Source organism: Dromiciops gliroides, chromosome 4 (assembly GCF_019393635.1).
Source record: "Dromiciops gliroides isolate mDroGli1 chromosome 4, mDroGli1.pri, whole genome shotgun sequence".
Taxonomy (NCBI): Eukaryota; Metazoa; Chordata; class Mammalia; order Microbiotheria; family Microbiotheriidae; genus Dromiciops; species Dromiciops gliroides.
Genome location: NC_057864.1, coordinates 313,873,187 through 313,885,673, shown reverse-complemented (window position 1 = coordinate 313,885,673; position 12,487 = coordinate 313,873,187). Strand labels below are relative to the sequence as shown.

The window sequence follows — 12,487 nt, the reverse complement described above, 5'->3', positions numbered from 1 at the left end:
TTTTTTGTTTTTGCAGGGCAATCAGGATTAAGTGACTTGCCCAGGGTCACACAGCTAGTAAGTGTCAGGTGTCTGACTCCGAATTTGAACTCAGGTCCTCCTGAATCCAGGGCCAGTACTTTATCCACTGTGCCACCTAGCTGCCTCCCATACAATTCTTTATAACAAAACATTAATTCTGATAATAAGCACTTTTCCTAACACGGTAACCATGAAATAACTCATAAAATACAGTGCCACATAAAATTGGTAACATGCAAAACATTTTCGTTTGCTAGTAATCCCCTAGAATTCTGTGACCTTTTGTCCTAATGTTTCAATTTTTTTTTTTAATTTAAGCCAAAGACATTTAATGAAAGAGTATGGTAAAAAGAGAAGTAATGCCCCGACATGACAAATCAACCTTGAAGTCATCCTGCTCATCATTTCTTAGAGCAAAATTGTATTCCATCACAATCATATACCATGACTTGTTCAGGCATTCACATAAGGAGCACCTTAAGCAAGCACACATAGGTTCCAAGGGACATGCCTCCATCACTACTGTGAGGACAGTAGTTTCTGTTGGTGTCATTTTTCTACTTCTCTTTGCCCCATGTTGCTCTCTGATGGTCTCAGGTGGTCGGCAGGCTGACAGTGCAGGTAGTTTCTGGGCCATCATTCCTTGTGTGGCTGCGGCTGGTCATTGACAGGCTCTTCTGGGTACATTTTGGATGAATGATCATTAATAGCACTTTGGTGTCATCAGTCTTATTTTTCTGAGTCAGAGGGTCATCTGGACTAGTTTCTCTTTGAGTCTTGTCATTTCCATGGTTTAGTATTTCTTGTAATTTTCTTCTGAGATTTTCTGAATAAAAATGCCACCAGTACTACTCCCATCATCAGTACTATCGTGAACAGGATGGCACCCAGGTTTGACCAATTCCATGTTGCCATGTTAGATTCAGAGAGTTAACATATACTCCTCAACATTTATCTCTCCTGAGAATGAATTGATGTGAGTTTCATAGTCTCCACTGTCTTCAGAGGTCAGATTTGTGATCTTCAGAGACATCACATCAGGTGCAGACAGCCTCCCCTTGTAGCTCTCCTGGGTACTGATCCAGCTTGGCTGACTTTCCCATGGCTGTATTTCAAGTAGTTTTACACTCTTATTTGTAAAATCCCATTCAATCGATCGACTCTCATTTCCAAAATCTGCGTTTATATGCAACAGGACAGAATCTCCCTTGGTCCTTCTCAGAATGCATTTCCTCTCCATGGAAAGAATGAGGGTACAATGCAGCTACAGGAATCCAAACATTAAGTTGAAGGCTTGGGAAGGCAATTGTGGGGGCGGAGTGGGGCTTAGAGGAGCTCCAACTCTCTGGCTCCCTCAGATTTTGAGAGTATAAGCTTGCACTTTCTCTGATACCAGATATGTGGGTTTGTCCTGTTGGGCCCCTGCCTTTAGTATTCCCGTTCAGCTCCTGGCAAAAGGCACACCCTGACATTTGAATTTTTAAAAACTGATTTCAGACAATGTTCACTTTTCAAAACACCTGAAGTCTACAGTATCATAAATACTGTACAGCAAATTAAATTCTTAAAACCTGAATATTACCTTCCATTGTATCAAATGGTGGTGTGAGATCATTGTGCTATAAACTGTACTGCTGTAAACGTCCCTACCTTGGCCACCCTCTGAAATCCAAGGGAGAGGTGGCTGGGACTTTAATCACTGCTACTGGAAAACCCAGAGACTGGTGAGGTCTGGACCTCACCTCCAATACTCTGTCCTGCACAGCTGGTAGATGACACTGGAGATTGTTAAGGATACCCCAGCCTGAAATAATCTGTCATCAGCTGCCTGCTTCATACCATTTGAGATCATTAAGGGTCTCCTAGGGGCAGCTAGGTGGCGCAGTGGATAGAGCACTGGCCTTGGAGTCAGTAGTACCTGAGTTCAAATCCAGCCTCAGACACTTAACACTTACTAGCTGTGTGACCTTGGGCAAGTCACTTAACCCTAATTGCCTCACTAAAAAAAAAAAAAAAGAAAGAAGGGTCTCCTACACAATAACAGCTACAGACATTATGGCATGAGGTCTATCTAATACCTTTGTTAACACTAAAACGCATCACTGACTTTGCACACCTGGACTTAGAGCTCAAAAGACTTGTACTTTGCTTTGGAGGCATCATTGCAACACAAAATTTGAGTTTAAAGACAAACAGTGACAATATTCAACAAATGCATGGGGAGCTCTTTACAACAGTAGGGTGAACAAGACTGAAGCACCTAGTAGGATATCGGCCTGTCCCAAATTCAGGTGCATCTCACTTCTCATTTTGCACAGTTGCCAATGCAGAAGTTAAAATAAGGTTATTAATAAAGTCATTTGAATGCTTGAAGTAGTGAAAGTTAAATATGTGAATGTTGAGGATTGACTGTGTACCTATGAAATTTTATTTCTTTTTCTTTGCACATTTTAACATGTTTTAGAATTAAGTGTTAAATACACCAAGGACCCTTTCTTTTAGAAACTGAGTGCATTGGATCAGTATTTGTGTTTTGGATGTGGGAGAGGGTTCAGAGTAGAGAATGGAAAACAGTAGCTTGCCAAGAGACTCCTTTTCTGCCTTCTTCAGTATTTCCCAGCATGGTTCTCTCCATTCTTAGGACTGTTTCCAAGATTGGACCAGATGAACCAATGAGTTGTCCTTAATGGTAATTTTAGTTCACTTGAGCCAGCATCTGATTAATGGTCAATAAAAAAGTAAGAGAGCATATAAAGAAATCAGGGTAAGTGGAAAATAATAAAATATTTCTATGGAAAAAAAAAGAAATCAGGGACCTTGGCAACCTTCTGTTAGGTGGAGGCAAGGACATTGCCAGGAAAACGCCCCTTTGACTGGCATGGAACAAAAGGAGTTACCTACCTTTCTGATTAGTTTAAGGTCCTATGAATGCCCAGTTATCATTATGCCCTTCTAATAAAGATTTGGGGAGTCATAACCAGAAAGGGTCAGAATAGCTCATTTCCACCTCTCAACTACATTCCTTAGATGCCCTAGAGAGTGAGTTGCTCACTCCCACAAGGCATTCAACTATATCAGTAGGAGAGTGACTATCATAAATGTCTATATTCATTTGGTTGTATATATCTGTGATGTGTGTGGGGGTGTGTGTGGCAATCAGGGTTAAGTGACTTGCCTACGGTCACACAGCTAGTGAGTGTTAAGTGTCTGAGGTCGGTTTTGAACTCACGTTCTCCTGACTCCAGGGCTGGTGCTCTATCCACTGCACCACCGAGCTTCTCCTTGTGTTCTTTTGCTGAAAAATACTATAAGGGTAAATAAACTACTTATCATTATTTTAAGTTCTTTAAATAAAGTTCATCTGTCACTGGATTAAAAACTGTGGTTATTTCTCAGAACTGAAATCATTTTTTGGTTCTTGTCTACCTTTAGCCTCCAAGAAGATGGAGCAGGAACCCCTTATGACAAAGAATCAACGGCAATTATAAAGCTGAATAATACAACAGTTCTTTATTTAAAGGAGGTGACAAAATTTCTGGCCCTCGTTTGTTTTGTCAGAGAAGAAAGCTTTGAAAGAAAAGGTATTTTTATTTGTGGGGTGGGAGGGAGGGAATTTCAAATATAGCATTTAGAGTACGAGTTCTTAACCTGGCATCTGTTAACTTGTTTTTGTGATATTTTGATAACTGTATTTCAATACATAATTGGTTTCTTCTGTAATTTTACATATTTCATTTTATGAATCTAAAACATTATTTTGAAAGGAGCCCTTAGGTCCATCCATGATGCAAAAAAAAGATGGGAACCCTTGATTTTGAGGAATAATATGTTTGCATGTTCCATTGTGCATGGGTAAAACTCTAGTGCCCTGAAGTTTGAATACCCAGGCAAATTGGTCAAGAGAACATGACCTGAGGGTATCCCTTTCTCTTCTTCATCAGGTCAGGTTTCAAATCAGGATTTCACTTGGGTCTAGTGGAACAGGCTGCAATATTGAAAGTTGAACATGTTCCTCTTCAGTCAGTGCAGTGGGCAGGTTTGCCCATCAGTGAAGGGATCTGCAGCACAGTGTTTGTTAACAGCTGTACTTTTAGTGACCATAAACTCCTCTCTATTCTGTGACTTTTCTATTGTCCCATGGAAGAACATGCAGTAGGTTGCTGTGGGCAACCATATGGTACCAGGCTGTTCTCCCAGTATAAGGAAATATGGTAAATCAGGGTTCATGTATATCAAATAAGTGATTGAATCGTGTCAGTTATATTCTGTTCCCTTAACACAGCTCAGTGATACCATTAGGATCCTAATCAAAGGGGAGGCAGGGAATGAACTTAAAGACAGAATAACATAATAGTCCTTTTTTGGTTTTTTGGCCTGGCAAGGAGGGTTAAGTGACTTGCCCAAGGTCACACAGCTAATAAGTGTCTGAGGCTGGATTTGAACTCAGGTCCTAATGCATCCAGGGCCGGTGTTTTATCCACTGTGCCACCTACCTGCCCATCTATTCTAAAACAAAATAAGTAAACCAAATAAAGATGCCTTTTTTTTCTTCTTAAACTGGGGAATAATAATTCAACACTGTTCTTCCAAAATTTTATACTTTTCAGATTGAGTGTATGGTTTGCATGTAGGCTTATAGATCCAGAGGTTGAAGGAAACTTAGAGATCATTTAGTCTAAAGGTTCCTAACCTTTAGAGCTTATTTTTAAAAATAGTTTAATAACTGTATTTTTTCTTTGGGGGGGCGAGGTAGTGAGGGTTAGGTGACTTGCCCAGGGTCACACAGCTAGTAAATGTCAAGATTCTGAGGTTGGATTTGAACTTAGGTCCTCCTGAATCCAGGGCTGGTGCTTTATCCACTGTGCCACCTAGCTGCCCCCATGATAAGTGTATTTCAATATGATTTGTTTCCTTTGTATAATTTTATGTAATTAAAAATATTATACTGAGAAGGGATCCATCAGCTTTATGAATCTTCCCAAAGAAGGGGAAACAAACATTTATTAAGTACTTCCTATGCACCAGGTTGGGGGCAGGTAGGTGGCAAAGTAAATAGAGTGCTAGGCCTGGAATCAGGAAGAATCATTTTCATGAGTTCAAATCCAGCCACTGGCCTGTTTGCCTCATTGTAAAATAATCTGGAGAAGGAAATAGCAAACGATTCCAGTATCTTTGCCAAGAATACCCCAAATGTGGTCAGAAAGAGTTGGACATGACTAAAAAACGACTGAACAACAATTGTGCCAAGAATTATGATAAATACTTTATAAATAGTATCCCTTTTAATCCTTGCAGCAACCCTGGGAGGCAAGTGATATTATTATCCTCATTTTATAGTTGGGGAAACAGAGGCAGAGAGAGGTTAAGTGACTTGCTGTGGGTCTAGATTTGAATGCAGGTCTTCCTTACAGCAGGCCCAATGATTTAGCCACTGGATTACCTGCTTTCATAAAACACGTAAAGGTTAACAACCCCTGACCTAGAACCCCCTTATTTTACAGATGACGAAACTGAGACCCAGAGAGGTAAAGTAAGACTTGCCTAAGGAGTGACAGCCAGGATTTGAAGACAGGTTTTTTAAATCCAAATCCAGACGTCTGTCTACTTTACCAATAAACAGCAGTTAAATATCAAAACAAAAGGGATGAAATTTCTCTTTTCTTTTTTTTTTTTGTTTTTGTGGGGCAATGAGGGGTTAAGTGACTTGCTCAGGGTCACACAGCTAGTAAGTATCAAGTGTCTGAGGCCAAGATTTGAACTCAGATCCTCCTGAATCCAGGGCTGGTGCTTTATCCACTACGCCACCTAGCTGCCCAAAATTTTTCCTCTTTTCAATGTAATACTGTTTTACCAATATTTTCCTTCCTATATTCATTTTTGTAAATGAGAACAATTTAGAGCTGAGAAGAGTCTTAACGATAATTGAGCCCAACATACTTGTATTTATAAATAAGAAAACTGAGGCTCAGAAAAGTTATTTGTCCAGGATTACATAGTAACAGAACTGGGATTTGTCATGCCTACTGTAAAGCCAGTGTTCTTTTCCTCCATTTGACATGTTTTTTTGGTAAGAAAAATATTTCCCTCATTTACTGGTGATGAGTGTTTTAATTTCTGTTTTTAGAAAGTGGAATTATTCTACAGAAGTCAATGTAGCACAAAGTAGCATAATTGAAGAGAAAACAGAACAGAGGCTGTGCAAAGGGAATGGAGGAAGTAGGGGCTACTCAGCGCCTAGGATGATCTGATTATCCACTTAACTGAATTTGGTTGAGTTTCTTGGCAGCTAACAAAACACATTGGGTTACATCGTTTCATGCAGGCTCATTTTCAGTGGCAAATATATTCCTCAAATAAAATTCAAGGCTCTTAGTAAATCCTTGTAGGACCAAATTTAGAGGCTCTCTCTGTCTGGTGAAACAAAGTTTATAGAGGCAACTTGGTGTCATTGGTAGAAAACTAGCCTTGAAGCCTGGAAAATGAGTTCAAGTCTTACCTTAGCCTAATGAGTTAATGGCTGTGTAGGCAATTCTTGAAGACTTTATTTGCAGAGAACATGCTGGCCTGCATTGGTAGAATGGCTCCCTGGAATAATGAAATGATGAATCCCCTATCCTCCTCATTAGAAAGCTCAGGCATTATTTCTATGAATGGGAATAAGAAGGGTAAGTAATAAAGAAGACATAATTTGGGGGGCAGCTAGGTGGCACAATGGATAAAGCACTGACCCTGGATTCAGGAGGACCTGAGTTCAAATCCGACCTCAGATACTTGACACTTACCAGCTGTGTGACCCAGGGCAAGTCACTTACCCCTCATTGCCCTGCAAAACAAAACAAACAAAACCCCCAAAAAACAAATTAAAAAAAGAATACATAATGTTAAGTGATGCTATAATTAATGTGTTAAATGATGTAATTATGTTAAAGAGGAATTTAATCATAGAGTAGTTTTTCATTCTGATGGCCCAAGGTTAGAGTGAAAAGAACATTGGACTCCAAGTTTGTAGACTTGGAGGTTTGAGTTCTGGCTTTTCCATTTATTTGTTATGTGACTTTGACCCTAAGCAAGTCATTTCCTCTCCTCAGTAAGCCTCAGTTTCTTTATCTGTTAAAAAAACAACAAAAACAAAAAAACCAACTGTCATAATGCTGTGTTTACCTCACCGGGTCGTAAGAAAGACAATTTATAAATAAGACGCTCTAAAAGTGAGTTATTATTGGTTGGATACTGTAGGGGAGTTTTGCAGGGGAGAGGTGAAGGATAGCAAGCTCTCTGTATGTACTTACATGATGCATAAAGATAGGACTTTAATCTCCAGAAATGTTAATCCAGCAACTTTCGTAACTGCTTACTTTGCTTAGATACCTTTAAGTTACTGTCAACTTGTAAAACTTAAAACATAAGATTCTAAACACTGTAACAGCAGACTTTTTCAAGATGAATGTGTGCACCATTATTGTCAAGGTTTAACCCCGGGTCACATTTTAGGTTTTCCCTAGATTATTGTTAACAATGCTAAATAATTTTAAATTAAATAGAAAAAGGTTTATTGTTCATTAAGTGATTAATACCAATAATGATAATAATAATAATAATGACTAGCACTTAAAGAGTCCTTTAAGATTTGCAAAACATTTTACATGTTATCTCATTTAGTCCTCACAACCACCCTATGAGGTAGGTGCTATTATCTTTTTCTTTTTTTTTTTTTGTTTGTTTGGGGTTTTTTTTGGAGGGGCAGTGAGGGTTAAGTGACTTGCCCAGGGTCACACAGCTAGTAACTGTCAAGTGTCTAAGGCTGGATTTGAACTCAGGTACTCCTGAATCAAAGGCCAGTGCTTTATCCACTGTGCCACCTAGCTGCCCCTATCATCTTTATTATACAGATGAGGAAACTGAGGCTGAGAAATGTTAAATGGCTTGCACAGGTTCACATAACTAATCGATGTAGGGTTTGGAGCAGCTAGGTGACGCAGTGGATAAAGCACTAGCCCTGGATTCAGAAGGACCTGAGTTCAAATCCGGCCTCAGACACTTGACACTTACTAGCTGTGTGACCCTGGGCAACTCACTTAACCCCCATTGCCCTGCAAAAAAAAAAAAAGAAAGGATTCACACAAGCTTGGGTCTTCCTCACTCCAAATCCAGCATTCTCCTTAAATTGAAGACCTTATTAGATGCCTCATTATGACATGAAGAGATACCTGGGTTCTCTAATAGCTTAAGCTCTGGAAGGTCCCAGCCACTTTCAGCCACCAATAACTTTTTTTTTTTCCTTTTGGCCAGCTCATGAAATTGTACTGATGAAATCAAGGCTCTTTGAAATATTTTTAAGCCAAGAGATGAGTCTTTTTATATAGTATACTACTTTATTGCAGACATATAGATTTCTGAGGTTGTGCCTACAGGTTGTGTCCACAAAAACTTTGTGTTTTTCTTTATTTCCTTGTCTGAGAATTCCATTCCCTGATAACATGGAGAGCTGTGCCAAACTCCAGATGTGATTGGTTCATTGCCACCATACAAACAGCAGAGGGCACTCACCCATTACTTTTGTATGAATGTGACTATGTAAGCTTTTTTCCTTCCTTAGCAAAGAAACAAGTCAGTATCTGAGCATTTCCAGCAAATTTTCTGCCTCTCTCCCACTTCTTTACTTTGTCATGGTGGGAAATCTTTGTTTATGAATAATAACTGAAGATTAAAATAGGATAGTCTAAGAGAACGGTAGCTAGTAAATAATAGTTTCTCATGTGCTAACTCATTTGATCCTCATTATCCCCACTTTACAGATAAGGAAATTGAGGCTGAGAGAGGTTAAGGTGACTTGCCCAGAGGTTAAGGTCACACAACTAGGGACTGTCTGACAGAATTCAAACTCAGGTCTTCCTGATTTAAAGTCCTACATTCTATCTACTGGCTCTGCCATTAACTAACTAGTTGTATGACTTTGGGCAAGTCAGTCAGTTCCTTGTAACTCCAATTTCCTAGTCTGTTTGATATGGTAGATTAATGAAATGATCTCTAATGAGATCATAATGAACTTTAGAGCTAGGAGGAACATCAGAGGTCATTTATTACAGAAGTATCAAATTTGTACCCAGGGAGCCTCCTGTGGCTCCCAGAACTCCTGAATGCTGGCAAAACCAGATTAAAATGTAATTAGAAGGGGCAGCTAGGTGGCACAGTGAATAAAGCACTGGCCTTGGATTCAGGAGGACCTGAGTTCAAATCCAGCCTCAGACACTTGACACTTAACTAGCTGTGTGACCCTGGGCAAGTCACTTAACCCCCACTGCCCTGCAAAAAACAAAAAACAAATTGTAATTGGGAAATGTTTAACAAAATAAGTAAAAATACAGTTCAACATTGATGTTAATTTGTATTTTTCTCAGTCAACATGTGGCCATAAGTTTCTGTTTCTGTTTCTGTTTGAATTTGACCCAACAGATTTTGTCCAAAACCTTCATTTTTCACCCATAAAATTCTTTGATTCTGTATCTTCAATTTAAAAGGTTTTGCCTTCCAACTCAAAGAACTAAAGGAGAAACATATTACTAGATTAGAATGTATTACTGGTCCTATATGCTTTATAATTAATGGAGATGATAGAACTTCCTTCTTCTATAAATTATTTTCTTGGATACCCAATAGAGTACCTTTTTTAAAAGGTAATGCTGTATTTTAACAAAATGAAATTATGTTTAGAAGGTCACTTAAGCTATATCCCTAGGAGGCAGCAAGGTGGTTCTATGACCCTGGGAAAGTCACTTAACTCTGTTTGCCTCAGTTTCCTCATCTGTGAAATGAGCTGGAGAAGGAAATGGCAAACCACTCCAGTATCTATGCCAAGAAAACCCCAAATTAGATCACAAAGAGTTGGGCACAGGGGGTAGCTAGGTGGTAAAATGGATAAAGCACTGTCCTTGGATTCAGGAGGATCTGAGTTCAAGTCCGGACTCAGACACTTGATACTTACTAGCTGTGTGACCCTGGGCAGGTCACTTAACCCTCATTGCCCTGCAAAAAAACCCAAAGAGTTGGGCACAGCTGAAACCGACTGAACAACAGCAACCCTAACTTCCTTTAAATTTCTTTAATGCTACATAATATGAGAGTTGAGAAAAATTAAACATTATTGTGTGTTCATGAGCTCAGTTCTGAAATACCTACTGTGGCTTTGGGATTTCCACTGTACTTCCTCATAAATCCATTATCATTCAGGCAGAGATCATAATTGACAGAACTCAGGTTTAGAACTAACTCCCCAGGGACACATTGTTGAGCTTGGGTGCCTCCAACTCTTGGTCTAGTGGTGGTATACAGCATAAAGATGTTACCGTGACATGGATGTTAACAATTTTTTTTGACATTTTAAAACAACTCTGCTCTCTTCTCCAGGGCTCATTGACTATAATTTCCACTGTTTCCGCAAAGCCATCCATGAAGTATTTGAGGTGAGAATGAGAATAGCAAAATCTCGAAAAGTTCAGAGTCAGATGCGGAAGAAAAAAGGAACCACCCCTAATGGGACACCTAGAGTTCTGCTCTGAGATTTTGGTGACAGCCTTTGAGGTCAAGGCTATTTGATGAGACTGCTTCTTGGAGCTGCACTAGTGGAAGAGGAGGAGAGAAAACTGGACACATGACTTGGATTTGTTCTATAACAATCAGTGCGACACACTTGATCCTTTTTTAAAAAATAATAATAAAGTAAGCACTTTCAGCAACAACAACAACAACAAACCTTGTATATTAAACAGTGATGTGAAATCTGTTGTAAGAATGTTCTTAACATAAAATGTACATTTTTTTTCTTTTGGTCCATAGTAAGAAAAATAAGTTGTCTGAACTGTCAGGTACTGTACATACTTTGTACTTTTTCGTGTTTTTTCTCATGGAACAGAACTTTGATAAAAATTCGTTTTCTAAGCTGTTTTCCCTACATGGTGTCAGTGACAAGCCTAATAGAGTTCATTTGCATTTGGCAATCTTAGAATCATCAAATAATGTTGCCTTGGCACAACACCTTTTTTTTTTCCTTTTTAAAAGAATTTGTGAACATTTGATACCAGTTATTCAGTTAAATACTTTCCCCTAATTTGTAGCTGAAGCAGTTTGGAGCACTGTGCTCCTGTGGCAATAAGAACCCTCCTCATAATTATTAACTAATTTAATTGATAAAGATTGGGCAGCTATGTGGTACAGTGGAAGAATACTGGGCCTGGAATCAGGAAGACTCATCTTCCTGAGTTCAAATCTGGCTTCAGACACTTATTGCTGTGTAACCCTGGGCAAGTCATTTAACCCTATTTGCCTCAGTTTCCTCATTTGTAAAATGAGCTGGAAAAGGAAATGGCAAACTGCTCCAGTATCTTTGTCAAGAAAACCCCATATGGGGTCATGAAGACTCAGATATGATTGAAAATGACAGAACAACAAAAAGAGCCAAACTTTTTCACAGCCATGACAAATGCCCCACCCCTTTTCAGATCTTTTTACTATTTTAGTTCAACGGTAATCTTTAAAGTAACTTTATACCTAGAGAATATTCATTTTCTTCACCTGCTCATTGCTGCATTACTGTTTTTACAACATCGGGAACCAGATTTTGAAGTTGGTATCCACAGTTTCTTCAAAGAAAGGTGCTGCTGAAATTCTGGTATGTGTTTGACCTTTTGCACCTGTCATGTGAAGTTAAAGTGACCTCAGGTATTGGAAATATGCCCACTAAAGTGACTGGCAATTACAGGCTTAGATGAAGAAGGGACAGTTTTGAAGCTTTGGGTCCCTTAGAAAAGGGTGGGTACAAGGGAGTATAGGGCTATGTCACATTTAAGTTTATCCAAGGGCCAATTTCTCATTTTGCCATGTGCTTTTGCTGAATGTATCCCTATTCAAAGTACCTCCTAGAGCATGGCCTTGTTTAGTCTATCATATTTGGTTCTCCCTATTCTTTGTGACCGGGTGTACCTTCTTTCTGGGATTAAAATGCAATGAGCTTCCCTTCTGGCATTCTCCTTTTAAGGCTGTAAAGATATCCTAGAAATGCCTGCAAGACTCGGAGATATTAGGAAGCCTTAGAAATAACAGAAGATATTGGTTCCTATGAAAATAAGGCATTCCTATTCATCTTATACCAGGAGAATTGGAAAGGGCTTTCAACCTCCCCAGGCTGAGAAAACCCTAAAGTGATAACCATGGGATATATGAGGGGTGGGTGATCTGGGACAAGCAGGGAACATTGGAGGGGATTTTTAGGACTATCAGCTTGTAGAGAGGCTTGTGATGGTACTGGCTTAGGTCCTAGAAGAAATGGTAAGGCAAAGTTTGTCTTTTTTACCTCTCTCACACCCCTGAAAAAACCTGCCACCTGAAAACTAAGGTGTGAGCTGATAAGAATTTTGGGTATGACACAAAACTCACAGGAGTTTAATATAAGACACGGAAGAGTTTAAGAAAA

General features: G+C 39.2%; 1 protein-coding gene across 1 annotated transcript in view; it reads left to right on the top strand.

Moving 5' to 3' along the window:
- RRAGD (Ras related GTP binding D) overlaps window positions 1–11,327 on the top strand; it is a 68,003-nt gene extending 56,676 nt beyond the window's left edge. Inside the window, exons 6-7 of the mRNA XM_043962418.1 lie at window positions 3,454–3,602; window positions 10,426–11,327. Coding sequence (XP_043818353.1) covers window positions 3,454–3,602; window positions 10,426–10,577 — 301 coding nt within the window. The 3' untranslated portion in view covers window positions 10,578–11,327. The remainder of the gene's footprint in view (window positions 1–3,453; window positions 3,603–10,425) is intronic.
- The last annotated feature ends 1,160 nt before the right edge of the window (window positions 11,328–12,487 follow it).